Source organism: Stegostoma tigrinum, chromosome 4, assembly GCF_030684315.1.
Source record: "Stegostoma tigrinum isolate sSteTig4 chromosome 4, sSteTig4.hap1, whole genome shotgun sequence".
NCBI classification, from domain to species: Eukaryota; Metazoa; Chordata; class Chondrichthyes; order Orectolobiformes; family Stegostomatidae; genus Stegostoma; species Stegostoma tigrinum.
The window spans coordinates 85,363,664-85,384,837 of NC_081357.1; the positions used below are offsets into that span (position 1 = coordinate 85,363,664).

General features: G+C 44.1%; 1 protein-coding gene across 6 annotated transcripts in view; it reads left to right on the forward strand.

Moving 5' to 3' along the window:
* Window positions 1-21,174, forward strand: part of lmbrd1 (LMBR1 domain containing 1) — a 237,119-nt gene that overhangs the window by 183,359 nt on the left and 32,586 nt on the right. For 4 of the 6 annotated variants that reach the window (XM_059645506.1, XM_059645504.1, XM_048531634.1 and 1 more), the window contains one exon: window positions 12,342-12,413. The exons of the other annotated variants lie outside the window; for them this stretch is intronic. In XM_059645506.1, coding sequence (XP_059501489.1) covers window positions 12,342-12,413 — 72 coding nt within the window. The remainder of the gene's footprint in view (window positions 1-12,341; window positions 12,414-21,174) is intronic. 6 annotated transcript variants of the gene reach the window in all.

The following is a 21,174-nucleotide window of genomic DNA, read 5'->3' on the forward strand; positions in this document are numbered from 1 at the left end:
CAGACCTGGTGAAGGTGGCAAATTTCCTTCCTTAAAGGACATCAGTAATGCAAGCGGATTTTCATAACAAATCACCGATTTGTATTTGTAATTAATAATTGTATTTGAATTACACTAGATGCCATTTGAGGGATTTGATCTTGTACCCCCATAGCTCCAGCATGGGCTTTTAGATCATTGACATTACTATTATTCCACTGTGTTATCGACCAGACCAGATGCCCTAAAAATATTTTAAGGTAGCCTACACCCTTTTTTTTTAAAGGCAAATGTAAAGTGCCTCTTGCAGGTACAGTGTAACTCGTCAAAATGCTTGATGTTAAGCAAAATACAATTTCCTTAAACACTGTAGGTCAAAATACCACCAAAGAAAGAGGAATTTAGAATAACTTAATGCTATTGGAAAACAAAACAGATTAATAGATACAATAACTATTACCAATTAACTGTTCCAGTATAATAAAATCCCATAAACACAACTCTCAGCAAAAATGGAAAATTCAGACACAAATTCTCACATGCAGATCTCCAATCCAGGAGGAAAAAAGTTCAAGTGAAAATTCAGAGAGAGTAGCAGCCAGGAGACATTCGTTGAAGCTTCCAATTCTGCTGAGACTCCAAAAACTTCTGATGTTATTGAGAAAACCAAAACCTAGAAATTTGGATCTGAGACAGCTGGCCACACTCATTCAGGCTGTAAAAAAAAAACCCAGGCCTTCCAAGCTGTTTAACCCAGACTGCTAACTAGCCCTACTGTACAACCTCTCTTCGAAAAGAAAACCCAAGACAGGATAACCTTTAGAGCCACAGCATCTCACAACTGTCAGCCGTAGATGCCAGTGTTGTGACTAAATTAGAACTGCTTGGCTTAGGGAGCAGCTAATTTTGGATCGTAAGTCTTCAGTTCAAATGCCAGAATTTTGTCAGGATGCAAGGCATCTACAGTACCCAGTACCTTCATTCACTTCTTGAAGTCATGGGTTATAAATCAAATTGGCCAAAGACTAGCATCTTTGATGCTGGGGACTTCAGGAGAAATCAAAGATATGTCATCCATTCCATATTTCTGGCTGATGATTGTTGCAAATGCTTTAACCTTGTCTTCACTGATGTGCTGGGCTCATCCATCATTGAGGATGGGAATATTTATGGACCCTCCTCATCCTAGAATTATTACTCAATTGACGACTACCATCCACAACTGGACGTGGCAGATTATATCTGACCCATTGGCTGTGGGATTGTTTAGCTTCATGCAAGGCAGGTCATGTCTTATTAACTTGATTGAATTTTTCAAGGAGTTGATGAAGGTGTTTGAGGAGGATGGAGCAGTGGATTTGTTTGCATAGATTTTAGTAAGGCTTTCGTAAGGTCATTTTTTTTTAGGGTATAAAAACTCACCTCGTGCAGCAGCAGCCCTCATGTTTTCAATGGCAGCAGCACGAGCCAGAGTGCCGACGGGAAGGTAAAGTCAGTATTTGTTTTGGGGTATAAAAACTCACCTCGTGCAGCAGGAGGTAATATATTTGGGCGGTTGCTTTACCCAAAACACTATTAGGTGGTGTCCCCCACCCATCCTCCTCCTCTAACCAAAAAAAAAGGATCTGAGAGCTGATTTGGTAGGATTACTTTTTTTTCTTTTTCAATAGTCTGTGTGTGAATTTACAACAGAGGAATGGGTGGCAGGGCAGTTGCATGCTCCTTCTGTAGAATGTGAGAGATAAGGGTCACTAATAATGGCCCCACTGACTTCATCTGCAGGAAGTGCACCTAACTCCAGCTCCTTGGAAACCGCGTTAGGGAACTGGAGCTGGAGCTGGATGACCTTCGGAGCATTCGGGAGGCTGAGGGGGTAATTGAGAGGAGTTACAGGGAGGTAGTCACATCTCAGGTACAGGAAAAAGGTAGATGGATCACAATCAGGGGACAGAAAGGGAACAGACAGACAGTTCAGGGTTCCCCTGTGGCCATTCCCCTCAATAACAAGTATACCGTTTCAGATACTGTTGGGGTGGATGACTTACTGGAGTAAGCCATGGGGTATAGGTCTCTGGTGCAGAGTCTGTCCCTGTTGCTCAGAAGGGAAAGAGGGAGAGGAGGAGCGCATTAGTTATTGGGACTCCATAGTTCGGGGGACAGAAAGGAGATTCTGTGGGAATGAGAGACACTCACGATTGGTGTGTTGCCCCCTAGGTGCCGGGGTCCATGACGCCTCGGATTGTGTTTTCGGGATCCTTAAGGGAGAGGGGAAGCAGCCCCAAATTGTGGTCCACATAGGCACCAACAGCATAGGTAGGAAAAGGGATGAGGATGTGAGGCAGAAATTCAGGGAGCTCGGGTGGAAGCTTAGAGCTAAAACAAGCAGAGTTGTTATCTCTGGTTTGTTACCCGTGCCGCGTGCTAGCGAGGTGAGGAATAGGGACCAACAGCAGTTGAACACATGTCTGCAGAGATGGTGCAGAAGGGAGGGATTCAGATACCTGGATAATTGGGGCTTATTCTGGGGTAGATGGGACCTCTACAGAAGGGATGGTCTGCACCTGAACCAGAGAGGTACCAATATCCTGGGGAGGAAATTTGCTATTCCTTGTTGGGAGGGTCCAAACTAATTCAGCAGTGGGATGGGAACCTGAATTGTAGCTCCAGTGTCCAGGAGGTTGAGAGTAGTGAAGTTATAAATAAGGTTTCAAGTTCACTGGAGTGTACCGGCAGTCAGGAAAGTGGTTTGAAGTGTGCCTACTTCACAGCCAGGAGCATCCGGAACTTGCAGCATGGATTGGTACCTGGGACTTCGATGTTGTGGTCATCTTGAAGACATGAAAAGAGCAAGGACAGGAATGGTTGTTACAGGTTCCAGGGTTCAGATGTTTCAGTAAGATCAGGGAAGGTGGTGAAAGAGAGGGAGGTGTGGCATAATTAATCAAGGACAGTATTACTGTGGCAGTAAGGATGTTTGATGAGGACTCATCAACTGAGGTAGGATGGGCTGAGGTTATAAACAGGAAAGGAGAGGTCACCCTGTTGGGATTTTCTATAGACCTCCGTGAAGTTCCAGGCATGTAGAGGAGAGGATTGCCAAGATGATTCTGGATGGGAGCGAAGGTAACAGGGTGGTTGTTATGGGGGCCTTTAACTTTCCAAATATTGATTGGAAACACAATAGGTCGAGTATGTTAGATGGATCAGTTTTTGTCCAGTGCGTGCAGGAGGGTTTCCGGACACAGTATGTGGATAGGCTAACAAGAGGTGAGGCCACGTTGGATTTGGCTCTGGGTAATGAACCAGGCCAAGTGTTAGATTTGGAGGTAGATGTGCAGTTCGGTGATAGTGACCGCAGCTCGGTTATGATTAATTTAGCGATGGAAAGGGATAGGTATATACTGCAGGGTAAGAGTTATAGCTGGGGGAAAGGCAATAATGAGGTGATTAGGCAAGATTTAGGATGGAGAAGGAAACTGCAGGGGTTGGGCACAATTGAAATGTGGAACTTGTTAAGGAAAATCCCAAAGCCTTTTATTCATATATAAAGAGCAAGAGGGTAACTAGAGAAAGGGTTGGCCCACTTAAGGACAAAGAAGGAAAGTTATGCGCTGAGTCAGAGAAAATGGATGACATTCTTAACGAGTACTTTGCATTGGTATTCACCAAGGAGAGGGACATGACGGATATTGAGGTAGGGATAGAAGTTTGCTTAGTCTAGGTCAAGTTGGCATAAGGAAGGAGGAAGTGTTAGGTATCCTAAAAGGCATTAAGGTGGACAAGTCCCCAGATCCGGATAGAATCTATCCCAGGTTGTGAGGGAAGCGAGAGAGGAAATAGCCGGGGCCCTAACAGACACCTTTGCAGTGTCCTTAGACACGAGTGAGGTCCCAGAGGACTGGAGACTTGCTAATGTTGTCCCCTTGTTTAAAAAGGGGCAGCAAGGATAATCCAGGTAATTATCGACCAGTGAGCCTGATGTCAGTGGTAGGGCAGCTACTGGAGAAGATACTGAGGGATACTGGAAGAAAATGGGCTTATCAGTGATGGGCAACATGGTTTTGTACAGGGAAGGTCATGTCTTACCAACTTAATAGAATTCTTTGAGGACGTGACAAAGTTGATTAATGAGGGAAAGGCTGCCGATGTCATAAACATAGACTTCAGTAAGGCGTTTGATAAGGTTCCCCATGGCAGGCTGATGGAGAAAGTGAAGTCACATGGGGTCCAGGGTGTGCTAGCTAGATGGATAAAAAATTGGCTGGGCAACAGGAGACAGAGGGTAGTAGTAGAAGGGAGTTTCTCAAATTGGAGACCTGTAACCAGTGGTGTTCCACAGGGATCTGTGCTGTGACCACTGTTGTTTATGATACATGTAAATGATCTGGAGGAAGGTGTAGGTGGTCTGATCAGCAAGTTTGCTGATGACACTAAGATTGGTGGAGTAGCTGATAGTGAAGGGGACTGTCAGAAATTACAGCAGAATATAGATAGACTGGAGCGTTTGGGCAGATAAATGGCAGATGGAGTTCAATCCGGGCAAATGTGAGGTGATGCATTTTGGAAGATCAAATTCAAGGGCGAACTATACAGTAAATGTAAAGTCCTAGGGAAAATTGATGAACAGAGAGATCTGGGTGTTCAGGTCCATTGTTCCGTGAAGCTGACAACGCAGGTCAATGGGGTGGTCAAGAAGGCATACGGCATGCTTTCCTTCATTGGGCGGGGTATTGAGTACAAGAGTTGGCAGGTCATGTTGCAGTTGTATAAGACTTTGGTTCGGCCACATTTGGAGTACTGTGTACGGTTCTGGTTGCCACATTACCAAAAGGATTGGATGCTTTGGAGAGGGTGCAGAGGAGGTTCACCAGGATGTTGCCTGGTATGGAGGGTGCTAGCTATGAAGAGAGGTTGAATAGATTAGGATTATTTTCATTAGAAAGATGGAGATTGAGGGGGGCTCCTGATTGAGGTCTACAAAATCATGAGGGGTATAGACAGGGTGGATAGCAAAAAGCTTTTTCCCCAGAGTGGGGGACTCAATTACTCGGGGTCATGAGTTCAAAGTGAGAGGAGGAAAGTTCATGGTAGATATGCGTGGAAAGTTCTTTACACAGAGGGTGGTGGGTGCTTGGAACACGTTGCCAGCGGAGGTGGTAGACGCAGACACGTTAACGTCTTTCAAGATATATTTGGACAGGTACATGGACGGGTAGGGAGCAAATGGACACAGACCGTTAGAAAATAGATGACAGGTTAGACAGAGGATCTTGATCAGCGCAGGCTTGGAGGGCCGAAATGGCCTGTTCCTGTGCTGTAGGTTTCTTTGTTTCTTTGTTCAAGGAACAGCTAGTGCATGTCCTTAATAAGCATGTACCTTTCAGGCAGGAGGAAGTGGTCAAACGAGAGAACTGTGGTTTACTAAAGAAGTTGAAACTCTTGTCAAGAAGAAAAGGGAGGCTTGTGTAAAGATGAGGCTTGAAGGCTCAGTTTGGGTGCTTGAGAGTTACAAGTTAGCCAGGAAGGAGCTAAAGAGAGAGCTAAGAGGAGCCAGGAGGGGACATGAGAAGTCTTTGGCAGGTAGGATCTAGGAGAATCCTAAAGCTTTCTATAGGTATCTCAAGAACAAAAACCGATTAGAGTAAGATTAGGGCCAGTCAAGGACAGTGCTGGGAAGTTGTGTGTGGTGTCCGAAGAGATAGGAGAGGTGCTAAATCAATATTTTTCGTCATTCACACAGGAAAAAGACAACGTTGCCTGGGAGAATACTGAGATACAGGCTATTAGACTAGACGGGATCAAGGTTCACAAGGAGGACGTGGTAGCATTTCTGGAAGGTGTGAAAATAGACTTGTCCCCTAGGCCGGATGGGATGTGATTAGATTAGATTAGGTTCCCTACAGTGTGGAAACAAGCCCCTAGGCCCAAAGAGTCCACACCGCCCCTTGAAGCATCCCACCCAGACCCGTCCCCCTATAACCCACACACCCCTGAACACTATGGGCAAATTAGAATGGCTGATCCACCTAGCCTGCACATCTTCGGACTGTGGGAGGAAACCGGAGCACCCAGAGAAAACCCACGCAGACACGGGGAGAATGTGCAAACTCTGCACAGACAGTTGCCCAAGGCTAGAATCGAACCCGGGTCCGTAGAACTGTGAGGCTGCAGTGCTAACCACTGAGCCACCATGCCGCCCATCTGTGCAGCTGGTTAGCTCAGCTGATTAGAGCATGGTGTTAATAACACCAACGTCATGAGTTCAATCCCTGTACGGGCTAACTGTACTTTTGGGGTGGCACGGTGGCTCATGCTGGAGTCTGAGATAAGAAGGTGTGGAGCTGGAGGAACAGCAGGCTCAGCAGCATCAGACGGGCAGGAAAGCTGATCTTTCGGTTCTGGTCCCTTTTTCAGAAATGGGGGAGGGGAAGGAGGCTCTGAAATAAATAGAGAGGAGGCACAGTAATAGAAGGTGGATAGTAGAGCAGATAGGTGGGAAAGAAGATGGACGGGTCAAGGAGGTGAGGTTGAAGCTAGTAAAGGTGACTGTCGGTAAAAAGTTGGGATGCGGGTTGGTCATTGAGGTGGGAGGAGTGGATAGGTGGGAGAGAAGTCGGACAGATCAAGGCGGCGGGGATGACGGGGGGTGCTGGACTTGGGATTAGGTTGTGGTTGGTAAAGTCCACATTGAGATCATTGGGTTGTAGGGTTTCAAAGGAGGTGCTGTTCCTCCAGTTTCCAGGTGGCATCGTTGTGACACAGGAGGAAGCCCAGGATGGGCATGTCACTCAAGGAGTGGGATGGGGAGTTGAATGGTTCTTGACTGGGAGGTGTTGTTGTTTGTCACAAACCGAACGTAGGTGTTCCACAAAGCCGGCTCCGAGCCTCTGCTTGGTCTCCCTGATGTGGAGGAGACCACGTCAGGAACACCGGATACAATAGGTCACATTAGCAGATGTGCAGGTAAACATCTGTTTAATGCGTAAGTTTTTTTGGGACCTGGGATGGAGGTGATGGGGGAGGTGTAGCACTTCCTGTGGTTGCCGGGAAAGGTGTTGGGGGTGGTGGAGGCTTGTGGGGAGAGTGGAGCGGATGAGGGAGTCGCAGAGAGAGCAGTCCCCCTGGAAAGCAGATGAGGGTAGGGGGAGAATATATTCTCTGTAGTGGGGCCAGATTGCCAGTGGCAGAAGTGGCAGAGAATGATGCATTGAATCCAGAGGTTAATGTGATGATACGTCAGGACAAGGGAATTCTGTCTATGTTTTTATTGTGGGGAGGCGGTGTGAGGGCTGAGGTACGGGAAATGCAAGAGATGCAGTCGAGGGCTTTTTCGACCACGGGTTTTTTTTTAGTCGAGGTGGCATTGCGTACATGCTCTGATTCCCAAAAGTTGATCTAGAAAAAAAAACATGAAATCATGGGCCTTGCAGTTAAAGCGATTGCCCTTCAATTCCACATATTACATGACACCGGTTGAGAGCAGTTAATTTCCATTTCACAAGCACCATTGAAGGTATGTGAATATCAAAGAAAGTGCAGAGATTCATCTCAAGAGTTCTAACATTTAAGGCACCTACCTGATTACTTTTCACACCAGCTCAGTAGAAGTACCTCTTAATCTCGAGGTCTATCTCACAGTTTCCAACGTAGCTGATTTGAAGGTACGAGGATTCTCTGGGAAGCTAGAGAGGAGATTGCAGAGCCATTGGCTTTGATCTTTATGTTGTCATTATGTTCAGGAATAGTGCCAGAAGACTGGTGGATAACAAATGTTGTCCCCTTGTTCAAGAAGGGGAGGAGGGACAATCCTGGTAATTACAGACCAGTGAGCCTTACTTCGGTAGTGGGTAGAGTGTTTGAAAAGATTATGAGACAGGATTTATCATCATCTAGAAAGGAATAATTTGATTAGGGATAGTCAACACCCTTGTGAAGGGTAGGTCGTGCCTGACTAACCTTATTGAGTTCTTTGAGATGGTGACCAAACAGTTGGATGAGGGTAAAGCGGTTGATGTGGTGTATATGGATTTCAGTAAAGCGTTTAATAAGGTTCCCCACGGTCGGCTATTGCATAAAATACTGAGACATGGGATTGAGGGTGATTTAGCAGTTTGGATCAAAACTTGGCTAGTTGGAAGAAGATAGAAGGTGGTGGTTGATGGGAAATGTTCATCCTGGAGCTCGGTTACTAGTGATGTACCACAAGGATCTGTTTTAGGGAAACTGCTGTTTGTCATTTTTATAAATGACCTGGATGAGGGTGTAGAAGGATGGGTTAGTAAATTTGCAGTTGACACTAAAGTCAGAGTTGTGGATAGTGCGGAAGGATGTTGCAGGTTACAGAGGGACGTAGATAAGCTACAGAAATGGACTGAGAGGTGGCAAATGGAGTTTAATGCGGACAAGTGTGAGGTGATTCACTTTGGAAGGAGTAACTAGAATATAGATTACTGGGCTAATGGTAAGATTCTTGGTAGTGTGGATGAGCAGAGAGATCTCGGTGTCCATGTGCATAGATCCCTGCAAGTTGCCACCCAGGTTGATAGGGTTGTTAAGGAGGTGTACAGTGTGTTGGATTTTATTGGTAGTGGAATTGAGTTTCGGAGCCATGAGGTCATGTTGCAGCTGTACAAATCTCTGGTGCGGCCGCACTTGGAGTATTGCGTACAGTTCTGGTCGTCACATCATAGGAAGGATGTGGATGCATTGGAAAGGGTGCAGAGGAGATTTTCCAGGATATTGCCTGGTATGGAGGGAAGGTCTTTTGAGGAAAGCCTGAGGGACTTGAGGCTGTTTTCGTTAGAGAGAAGATGGCTAAGAGTGACCTAATAGAGACATACAAGGTGATCGGAGGATTAGATAGGGTGGACAGTAAGAGCCTTTTTCCTTGGATGGAGATGGCTTGCAGGAGGGGACATACCTTTAAATTGAAGGGTGATAGATATAGGACAGATGTCAGAGGTAGGTTCTTAACTCAGAGTAGTACGGGCGTGGAATGCCCTTCCTGTAACAGTGGTAGACTTGCCAAGTTTAAGGGCATTTAAATGGTCAATGGATAAGCTTATGGATAATAATGGAATAGTGTAGGTGAGATGGGCTTCAGTTTGTTTTCACAGGTCAGCACAACATTGAGGGCCGAAGGGCCTGTACTGCGCTGTAATGTTCTCAGTTCTACGTTCTACAAGGTCCCTCCTGATAGGCTTATCCAGAAGATTAGAACAAAGAACAAGGAAAGTTACAGCACAGGAACAGGCCCTTTGGCCCTTCAAGCTTGCACCGATCCAGATCCTCTATCTCAACCTATCACCTATTTTCCAAGGATCTGTATCCTTCTGCTTGCTGCCCATTCATGTATCTGTCTATTTAAAAATTACATTACAAAGAGAGTACAATTTGATAAATTATATTAAAAATAACTGGTGTAAATTGGATTGCAACACTGACTTTCTGTTCAGGTGTAACTGTACAATAGAAACTTCAAATCGCTAAAGCAAAAGCGGTGAATGATGAAAGCGCCAAACTGGTTTGCCATTATCTGAAATTGGGGTTGACATTCTCATTGAGTCTCTTCTTTAAAGTGACATTGGTGTGCTGGAGGAGCAATCAAAGTAATCTTGAAGGAGAACAATCCACACCAAAGGAACCAGCTGCAAGGTGATGAAATGAAAACAGAGGCTTGCTGAGCATTTTCACAGTACAGAGTGAATCTATTCGGTCAGTTGTGTTTGGATCAATAAAGTTCCAAATGCCGTTCTCATGCCTATGTTCAATATGCCCCAATTAATAATGTATTAGAACATAGAAAAGTACAGCATAGTACAGGCCCTTTGGCCCACGATGTTGTGCTGTGGAATAATCCTAATCCAAAAATAAAATAACCTAATCTACATTCCCTCAATTCACTGCTGTCCATGTGTAATTTAGGATATCTGGTTGGCATGGACAAATTGAACTGACGGGTCTATTTCCATGCTGTACATCTCTATGACTGTATGAAGTGGAGTTAGCTGAAAGCGAACTCGGTGATAAATCAGCAGTGGCAGACATTTAAAGAAGCAGTCGATAATTCTCAGCAAAAATACATTCCAATAAGGAGGAAAAATTTTAAGAGAGGCATAAACTAACCATGGTTCACTATGGATATTAAGGAGAGTATTAAGTTGAAAGAAAAAAGCATATAAGGACATAGAACATAGAAAAGTACAGCACAGTACAGGCCGTTCGGCCCACGATGTTGTGCCGTGGAATAATCCGAATCCGAAAATAAAATAAAATAACCTAACCTAACCTACATTCCCCTCAGCTCACTGCTGTCCATGTGCATGTCCAGCAGTCGCTTAAATGTCACTAATGACTCTGCTTCCACAACTTCCACTGGAAAAGTATTCCATGAGCTCTCAACTCTCTGGATGAAGAACCTCCCTCTGACGTCTCCTCCATACCTTCCTCCTCACACCTTAAAACTATGACCCCTCGTGGCAGTCAATCCTGCCCTGGGGACAGGTCTCTGGCTATCGACTGTATCCATGCCTCTCATTACCTTGTACACCTCGATCAGGTCACCTGTCTTCCTCCTTCTCTCCAGAGAGAAAAGTCCGAGCTCAGTCAACCTCTCCTCATAAGACAAGCGCTCCAGTCCAGGCAGCATCCTGGTAAACCTCCTTTGCACCCTCTCCAAAGCCTCCACATCTTTCCTATAATAGGGCGACCAGAACTGGACACAATATTCCAAGTGTGGTCTCACCAGGGTTTTGTGGCTCTTAAACTTGATTCCCCTATTAATGAACGCCAAAACACCATATGCTTTCTTAACAACCTTATCCACTTGGGTGGCAACTTTGAGGGAGCTATGCACTTGAACACCAAGATCCTGCTGTTTCTCCACACTGCCGTGAATCCTGCCTTTAATCCTATATTCACCATTTAAGTTCGACCTTCCAAAATGCATCACTTTGCATTTATCCAGGTTGAACTCCATCTGCCATTTCTCAGTCCAGCTCTGCATACTGTCAATGTCTCGCTGAAGCCTGCAACAGCCCTCGATACTGTCAACAGCACCTCCAACCTTTGTGTCATCAGCAAACATACTAACCCACCCCTCAACCTCCTCATCCAAGTCATTTATAACGTCTACAAAGAGCAGAGGCCCAAGAACAGAGCCCTGCGGGACACCACTCAGCACTGACCTCCAGGCAGAATACTTACCATCTACAACCACCCTCTGTCTCTTGTCAGCCAACCAATTCTGAACCCAGACAGCCAAATCACCCTGTATCCGATACCTCATGACTTTATGAATGAGCCTGTCGTGGGGAACCTTATCAAATGCCTTGCTGAAGTCTATGTACACCACATCCACTGCTCGACCTTCGTCAACCTGTCTCGTGACCTCCTCAAAGAACTCAATAAGATTTGTGAGGCATGACCTGCCCGTCACAAAACCATGCTGACTCCCTTTAATCACTCTATGCTTTTCCAAATAGTCATAAATCCTATCCCTCAGAATTCTTTCCAAAACCTTGCTGACCACAGATGTAAGACTGACTGGTCTGTAATTTCCAGGGATTTCCCTATTCCCTGTCTTGAAAAGAGGAACAACATTTGCCTCCCTCCAGTCTTCCAGTATGACTCCCGTGGAGAGTGAGGAAACAAAGATCTTCGCCAGCGGCTTAGCAACCTCCTTTCTCGCTTCCCAGAGCAACCTAGGATAAATCTGGTCTGGTCATGGGGACTTATCAATCTTAATGTTTGCCAAAATTTCCAGCACATCAACTCCCTCAATCTCTATCTGAGGAGGCCCAAGTGAGTGATAGCCATTAAAACTGGAATAAATTCAGAATCCAGCAAAGGAAGATAGAAATAGATAATAAAGACAGTAAAAAATAAACTAAAAGGATTAAACTAATGAGGAATAGAAAAACTGACAATATGAGCTTCTTTAAATATATGAAAAGGAAGAGAGAAGCCCAAGTGAACATGGACCTTAGAAAATTAATCTGGGGAGACTGTTATGGAGAACAAGCAAATGGTGGAGAAGTTAAACAGGTATTTTGCATTAGTCTTTACAGTGAAAGACACCTCGAATATCCCATTATTACCAAAGAATATAGGGAATGAATTAAGTGCCACCAGCGTCGCTAGTGAAGTTGTATTAGGGCAACTAATGGGGTAAAGGCAGAGTACCCTGGCCCTGATTGTTTCTATCCTAGGATCTCAAAGCGGGTAGCTACAGAGTTAGTGCATGCGTTGATCATAAAAAAAAATTGGATTCTTAAGAAGTGACAGAGGATTGGAAAACTGCCAGTATGAGTTCTGAGGAAGGGTCACCAGACTCAACGTTAACTCTGTTTTCTCCTTCACAGATGCTGCCAGACCTGCTGCGCTTTTCCAGCAACTTTGTTTTTGTTCTTGAGTATGAGACCCCTATTCAAAAAGTGAGTGAGGCAAGAAACAGGTGACTGTAGGCTGATTAGCCTAACATCTATTGTCGGTATTGGAATCAGTTATTGTGAATGTAATAGCAGAACATTTGGAAAATTATAATCTAATCAAACAGTCAGCATGGCTTCATAAATGGGAAATTGTGTCTGACTAATTTATTAGCGTTTTCTGAGAAAGTCTCAGCCAGAGTGGGGAGAGTATTGAATTTGGACAAACACAGGGCATTCGACAAGCTACTCACGAAAGGTTAAGTGATTGGATAACAACCGACGGTGTTGGAGCTAAAATGCTTGAAATTGAGTAATGGAGAGGAAACAGCGAGTGGAAATAAAGGATTCTTTTTCAGGTTGGCGACCTCCGACCAGTGAGGTTTCACAGGGAACCACAACCAGTTAATGACTTGGAGGAAGCAAGTAAATGTACTGAAGCCAAGTTTGCAGACAGCATAAAAGTAGGTGGAAAGGCAGGTTGCGAGAAGGATATTGACAGATTATGGAGAGATATTGATAGATTAAGTCAATGAGCAAAAAGTTGGCATATTAAATATAATGTGGGAAAATGTGTAGTTGTTCATTTTGGAAGGGAAGACAAAAGAACAGTGCCATTTAAATAGGAAAAAATCTGCAGAAAGTGGCAATACAGAAGAACTCAGGATAGTTGCCACCCAGGTTGATAGTGCTGTTAAGAAGGCTTACGGTGTGTTAGATTTTATTGGTAGAGGGATTGAGTTCCAGAGCTGTGATGTCATGCTGCAACTGGACAAAACGCTAGTGTGGCCTCATTTGGAATATTGCATGCAGTTCTGGTCACCCCATTACAGGAAGGATGTGGAAGTAGTGGAAAAGGTGCAGAGGAGATTTACCAGATTGTTGCCTGGTCTGAAGCGCAGGCCCTATGAAGAAAGGCTGAGGGACTTGGATCTGTTCTCATTGGAGAGAAGGATGCTAAGAGGGGATTTAATAGAGACATACAAGATGATCAGAGGATTAGATGGGGTGGACAGTGAGAGTCTTTTTCCGAGGATGATGACGTCAGCTTGTACAAGGGGGCATAGCTACAAATTGAGGGTTGATAGATTTAAGACAAATGTCAGAGGCAGGTTCTTTACTCAGAGAGTGGTAAGGGTTTGGAACGCCCTGCCTGCCAGTGTAGTTAACTCAGCCACATTAGGGGCATTTAAACAGTCCTTGGATAAGCATATGGAGAATGATGGGATTGTTTAGGAGGAGGGGCTTAGATTAGTTCACAGGTCGGTGCAACATCGAGGGCCAAAGGGCCTGTTCTGCGCTGTATTGTTCTATGTTCTATAAAACGCAGAAAGCTAGTTCATGGATGCAGCGGGTCATAAGGAAGACTAATGGAATGTTGGCCCTTATTTCATGCGGGTTTAAGTACAACAGTAGAAAGGTTTTACTGCAATTGTATAAGGTGTTGGTGAGACTCTCGAGGTTGAACATTTGTCAGTTCTCGCTACAGAGAGCTGTTGGGGGAGACTCCCTGCATATATTTAATTCTGAAATAAGTCAATTCTTGATCAGTTTGATGGTCAAGGGTTATGGGGAAATACGGGAAAGTGAACATGTGGAATGTCAGGTCGGCCGTGATCCTATTGAATGGTAGTGCAAGGTTGAGGGGTGAACGGCCAACTTCTGCCCCTGTTTCTTGTGGTCTTATGGAAAGAGTTCTTACTTAGCAGATTAGTGTACAGCCTCACTTGAAAGAAAATTCCAAGATTTTTTAAGAGTTACCTTACAATGTATATGATAGGATTTGCTCTCATTGTCAGTCCAAGCTGCTAAAGACTCGTCACAGGAATGTTCTGTTAATGCCCTGTTTTATCAATAACCAGTTATGTGCAGCATGGACTAGCTAAATGTTTGATTAAATTACTAAATCCAATTCTTAGTGAGTTTGTCAGGTACACAATGGGGGATTCCTTCGTCTTGCAAGCGCTATACACAGCTTACATATCAATAGCAACATCTTATCTGCACGCTTGTTTGATGTTCAAACTTAGTTGCAGACATATTGATGAAGGAAACCATTGACGTCTTCACAGCAAGATAAATAAAGCATCAATTTCTGGATCTATATTCACTGAACTTAGCAACTTGTGCAATTGTACTCTGTTTTAAAGACTTCAGTTGTGTCTGACAGATGGCATAGCTAGGTGATTCCTTGGATCAAGTGGTCACTAACATTTTCATTTTCCACCAGGAAGCCATTTTTCATTAAATAGGTACTAACTTCCTCTCTGAAAATTTTTTGTGCCATTTGAATGGTGGATATGCAATCTTTGAATCTGCTCCATTGCATACAAACTGACAAAGCCCTGGAGGAGTACAGAGAAATTAGGAAGGAATTTAAATGTGCAATTAGGAAAGCCAAACGTGACCATGAACTGCCTTTAAGGAGAATCTTCCAAGACTTTTATGCGTATGTTAGGAGAAGGGGGGTAACAAGGGAACGAGTAGGCCCACTCAAGGATGAAGGAGGGAAGTTGGACATGGCGCCACAGAAAGCAGAGGAGATCCTGAATGAGTACTTTCTATCGGCTTTCACCAAGGAGAAGGACATGACTAATGTTGTGGTCAGTGATGTGTGTGTGTAAATACTCTAAGAGAATGTCAGCATATTGAAAGAGGACATTTTGAGAATCCTTAATTCCATTCAGATAGAAAGTCCCCAGGATCAGATAGGATCTACCCCAGGTTACTCAGAGAGGCAAGGGAGGAAATAGCTGGGGCATTGGCAGATATCTTCACATCCTCATAGACCACATGTGAAGTTCCCAAGGACAGGAGATTGGCATATGCTGTTTCCTTGTTTAAGAAAAGATGTAGGGATAATCCAGGAAACTATAGGCTGGTGAGCTTGACGCCTGTGATGGGCAAGCTTTTGGACAAGACACTGAAGGACAAGATATATGCACATTTGGAAGAAAATGGACTAGTTAGTGTCAGGCAGCATGGTTTTGTCTGGGGAAGGTCACGTCTCAACAACCTGATTGATTTTTTTTAAAGAAGCAACAAGGATAATTGATGTTGCCGGTGGATCCAAAGAAAGGGAATTCATGGAATGTTTGCAGGATTGCTTTTTGCAACAGCTTGCGATGGAGCCCACAAGGGAGCAGGCAGTTTTGGACTTAGTGCTATGTAATGAGTCAGACTTTATAAAAGACCTTAAAGTATGGGAACACTTAGGAGGCAACGATCATAATATGGTAGAGTTCAGTCTACAGTTTGAAAGAGAGAAGGCAAAATCGGATGTAATGGTGACAGTTAAATAAAGGTAATTACAGGGACATGAGAGAGGAATTGACTGGAAGCAGAGCCTAGTGGGGAAGATAGTAGAGCAACAATGGCAGGAGTTTCTGGGTGTAATTGAGGTCACAGTAGAGAGGCTCATCCCAAAGAAAAGAAAGATTATTCGGGGTGGGATTAGGCAGCCATGGCTGACAATGGTAGCCAGGAAATATATCAAAGAAAAAGAGACAGCCTATAAAGTGGCCAAGAGCACTGGGAAATCAGAAGATTGGGAAGGCTACAAAAACAAACTGAGGATAACAAAGAGAGCAATAAGGAAGGAGAGGATGAAATATGAAGGTAGGCTAGCTAGTAATATTAGAAATGATAGTAAAGGCTTCTTTCAATACATAAGAAACAAACGAGAGGCAAAAGTAGATATTGGGCCACTCCAAACTGATGCTGGAAGGCTAGTGATGGGCGATAAGGAAATAGCTGAAGAACTTAAGTACTTTGCGTCAGTCTTCACAGTAGAAGACATGAGTAGTATGCCAACAATTAGGGAGAGTCAGGGGGCAGAGTTGAGTATGGTAGGCATTACAAAAGAGAAGGTGCTAGAAAAGCTAAAAGGTCTAAAAATTGATAAATCTCCTGGCCCCGATGGGCTACATCCTAGAGTTCTGAGGGAGGTGGCTGAGGAAATAGCAGAGGGTTTGGTTGTGATCTTTCAAAAGTCACTGGAGTCAGGGAAAGCCCCAGATGATTGAAAAATTGCTGTTTTAACCCCCTTGTTTAAGAAAGAATCGAGGCAAAAGATGGAAAATTATAGGCCAATTAGCCTAACCTCGATCAGAACAAAGAAAAGAACAAAGAAAATTACAGCACAGGAACAGGCCCTTCGGCCCTCCAAGCCTGCACCGATCAAGATCCTCTGTCTAACCTGTCATCTATTTTCTAATGATCTGTGTCCATTTGCTCCCTGCCCATCCATGTACCTGTCCAAATATATCTTGAAAGACGCTAACGTGTCTGCGTCTACCACCTCTGCTGGCAACGCGTTCCAGGCACCCACCACCCTCTGTGTAAAGAACTTTCCACACATACCTCCCTTAAACATTCCTCCTCTCACTTTGAACTCATGACCCCTAGTAATTGAGTCGCCCACTCTGGGAAAAAGCTTTTTGCTATCCACCCTGTCTATACCCCTCATGATTTTGTAGACCTCAATCAGGTCCCCCCTCAATCTCCGTCTTTCTGATGAAAATAATCCTAATCTACTCAACAAGTAGGTAGTTGGTTAAATTCTTGAATCCATTGCCAAGGATGAGATTTCTAAATTCCTGGAAGTGCAGGGTCAGATTAGAACAAGTCAGCATTGATTTAGTAAGGGGAGGTCGTGCCTGACAAACCTGTTAGAATTCTTTGAAGAGGTAACAAGTATGTTAGACCAGGGAAACCCTGTAGATGTTATCTATCTAGACTTTCAAAAGGCCTTTGATACGGTGCCTCACAGGAGGCTGCTGAGCAAGGCGCGGGCCCATGGTGTTCGAGGTGAGCTACTGGCTTGGATTGAGGATTGACTGTCTGACAGAAGGCAAAGAGTTGGGATAAAAGGCTCTTTTTCGGAATGGCAACCGGTGACGAGTGGTGTCCCGCAGGGTTCAGTGTTAGGGCCGCAGCTGTTCACCTTGTATATTAATGATTATGGATGAAAGGGACCGGGGGCATTCTGGTGAAGTTTGCCGCTGATACGAAGATAGGTGGACAGGCAAGTACTACTAAAGAGGTGGGGAAACTGCAGATAGATTTAGACAGTTCAGGAGAGTGGTTCAGGAGAGTGGTCCAGGAAATGGCTGATGAAATTCAATGTGAGTAAATGTGAGGTTTGCACTTTGGAAAAAAGAATACAGGCATGGACTATTTTCTAAATGGTGAGAAAATTTGTAAAGCAGAAATACAAAGGGATCTGGGAGTGTTGGTCCAGGATTCTCTAAAGGTTAACTTGCAGGTAGAGTCCGTGATTAAGAAAGCGAATGTAATGTTGTCATTTATCTCGAGGGTTGGAATGTAAAAGCAGCGATGTGCTTTTGAGGCGTTATAAAGCTCTAGTTAGGCCCCATTTAGAATACTGTGTCCAATTTTGGGCCCCAACCTCAGGAAGGACATACTAGCCCTGGAGCGTGTCCAGTGGAGATTCACACGGATGATCCCTGGAGTGGTAGGTTTAACATATGATGAACAGCTAAGGATCCTGGGATTCTACTCATTAGGGTTTAGAAGGTTGAGGGGAGATCTAATAGAAACTTACAAGATAATGCATGGCTTAGAAGGGGTGGACGCTCGGAAGTTGTTTCCGTTAGGCGGGGAGACTAGGACCCGTGGGCACACCCTTAAAATTAGAGGGGGTAAATTTAAAACTGAAATGAGATGACATTTCTTCAGCCAGAGAGTGGTGGGCTTGTGGAATTAATTGCCACGGAGTGCAGTGGAGGCCGGGACGTTGGATGCCTTCAAGGCAGAAATCGACAAATTCTTGATCTCAGAAGGAATCAGGGGCCACGGGGAGAGTGCAGGGAAGTGGAGTTGAAATGCCCATCTGCCATGATTTAACTGGCGGAGTGGACTTGATGGGCCAAATGGCCTTACTTCCACTCCTATGTCTTATGGTCTTATGCACTGCCAGTGTGCCAGAAGGATTGATTCTGGCTCCACTAATTTTTGCCATGTATATAAATGATTTGGACGTGATCATAGCAGGTATGCTTAGAAAGTTTACGGATGATACCGAAATTGAAGGTGTGGTTGACAACGAAGAAGGTTACCTCCAGAGTCCAACAGGACCTCGATCAAATGGGCCAATGAGCTGAGGAGTTAACAGATGGGGACTAATCTAGATAAATGTGAGGTGCTACATTTTGGTAGGGCAAATTATGGCAGGGCTTATACACTTAGTGGGAAGATCCTAGGGATTGTTATTGAATGAAGAGACTTTGGATTGCGGGTTCATTGTTCCTTGAAAGTGGAGTCATAGGTAGACGGGATAGTGGAGAAGGCATTTGGTCTGCTTGCCTTTATTGATCAGTGCATTGAGTACAGGACTTGAGAGCTCATGTTGCCGCTGTACAGGACATTGGTTAGGCAACTTTTGGAACACTGCATTCAGTTCTGGTCCACCTGCCAAAGGAAGATATTGTGAAATTTGTAAGGTTTGAAAAGGTTTGCAAGCATGTTACTAAGGCTGAAGGATTTGAGGTATAGGGACTGAATAGACTGGTTATTTTCCCTGGAGTGTCAGAGACTGAGGGGTGACCTTCTAGAGGTTTATAACATCATGAGGGGCCTGGATAGGGTAAATAGCCAAGGTCCTTTTCTCTGGGGTATGGAATTCCAATTCTAGGGGGCATAGGTTCAAGGTGAGAGGAGAAAGATTTAAAAGGCGCTGAAGTGACAAATCCTTCACGCAGAAGGTAATATGTATGAAATGAGCTGCTAGAGGAAGTGTTGGAGGCTGGTACAGTTACAATGTTAAAAAGGCATCTGGATGGGTATTTGAATAGCAAGGGTTTAGAGGGATATGGGCCACATGGTGCCAATTAGGACTAGATTAATTTAGGATATCTGGTCAGCATGATTGAGTTGGACTGATGGGCCTATTTCAATGCTGTACACTGCTATGATTCTAAATGCTTGAAGGGGTATTAAATGAATTTATCACTACCTGATTTTTTCCTACTACTTGACACATGTGACATGTCCTGCAAAATTCAGTCACATCTTTATGCAATCCAGGCCAACAAAAATGTTTGTATTTAGACTTGAGTTTTCCTTACTCCCAAATGACCGTCTACTGGTAACTTGTGCTATCCACAACACTTCCTTTCTGTAACTCACTGGTGATACAACTTGATGAATTTCTGCCCATTTTTCATTAGCCTGAATAATACATGGTCTCCATTTCTTCATGAAGACTCCATTTTTATGGTGATAACATTCTAGGATTCTTCAGTGTATGATTTTTGATATAACTGCTTTGCCTTTGTTATAATTCACCTTACCTCTCTGAACTAAAATTATCCACATTGTCCTGCACCTGCTGTTGTTTTCTTCTTCTCAACCTTTTAATTTTTATTTCTGATAATCAAACTTCGACTTCTTAATCGATACTCTTTGACATCTCTTCCAGTTTCAATCTGTGGCTTTGTGACCTTTTTACTACACAGTCCGTAAAACTCCCAAAGATTTACTTCCTGTAACACCTCAGTTGTCTGATTTTCCTTCAGCTTTTCAATCACAGTAGACATCATTCCCACCTGTGATCGAGCTCCATCATTAATGATGATAAACTGTATTTCTGGAACTGAGAATTTCTATAGTACTCCTACCATCACTTCACCTTATGTAATGGAGCATTATTCTTCCCTCCATGAATTCCACATACTACAACCTTTTCTGACATTATGCCTTCTGAATTATATATCTTGTCATCTCTCACCATCAAAGATTGAATTTCACCCGTATCCCTTAAAATCTTAATTTCTTTACTCATGTGTCAAGAGTTAGGTAAACCTTATCCATGTAAGTAAATTCTTTGAAGAGATGTGCCACTTGTTTTGAACCAATCCCTGACCAGGCTGTACATTCTTTTATGGCATGCTTGTTTCACCTGTGCTTTGCTTTACCACTTTAACAAAACCCACTGGCTCATTCTGTTTTATCACATATGTCTTCCCCGTGCATTTTTTTAAACCATCAAAACTAACTTCATGTGACCTCCTTTATTACAGTGAAAACACCCAAGGTATTTTATTTCTCTTCACCCAGCCCCCTCCCCACCATGGATTTCCTTTTTAACCTGTAGTCAGCTATCTTCCTCATCTTCCCCAGTTTTATTCCTCTCAGATTGAAACTGATGTTGGAAGCCAAACTTGGATTTATGAACTAACTCATTATCATCTGCAATATCGACTGCTAATCCTGTTGTTTTAACTCTGTGCTCTTCCACATGAGTTCTCACTGCTTGAATCATGGAATCCCTATAGTGTGAAGTAGGCCATTCTGCCCATCGAGTCCACACTGACCCTCCAACGACCGCCCCACTCAGACCCACCAATCCCTGTAACTCTGTAGTTCCCATGGCTAATCCAGCTAGCCTGCACATGGTTAGATGCTAGGGACATTTATTCTGGTCAATCCACCTAACCTGCACATCATTGGATTGTGAGAGGAAACCAGAGCACCTGAAGGAAATCCACACAGATACAGGGAGAATGTACAAATCCGCGTAGACAGTCACCCAGGGCTGGAATTGAAGCGGGGTCCCTGACGCTGGGAGGCAGCACTGCTCAACCCTTAGTCATCATGTCACCACCGGTGAGAAAGTGAATTTTTGATTTCCTCCAAAACAACAGTCCCTCTGAGAGCATCATTCATTTGATCTATTTTCAATGCCCTTATCCACCTCTCAAAATTACTTTTGTTTTATCTTTTCAAACTCTATGTACGCTTGACC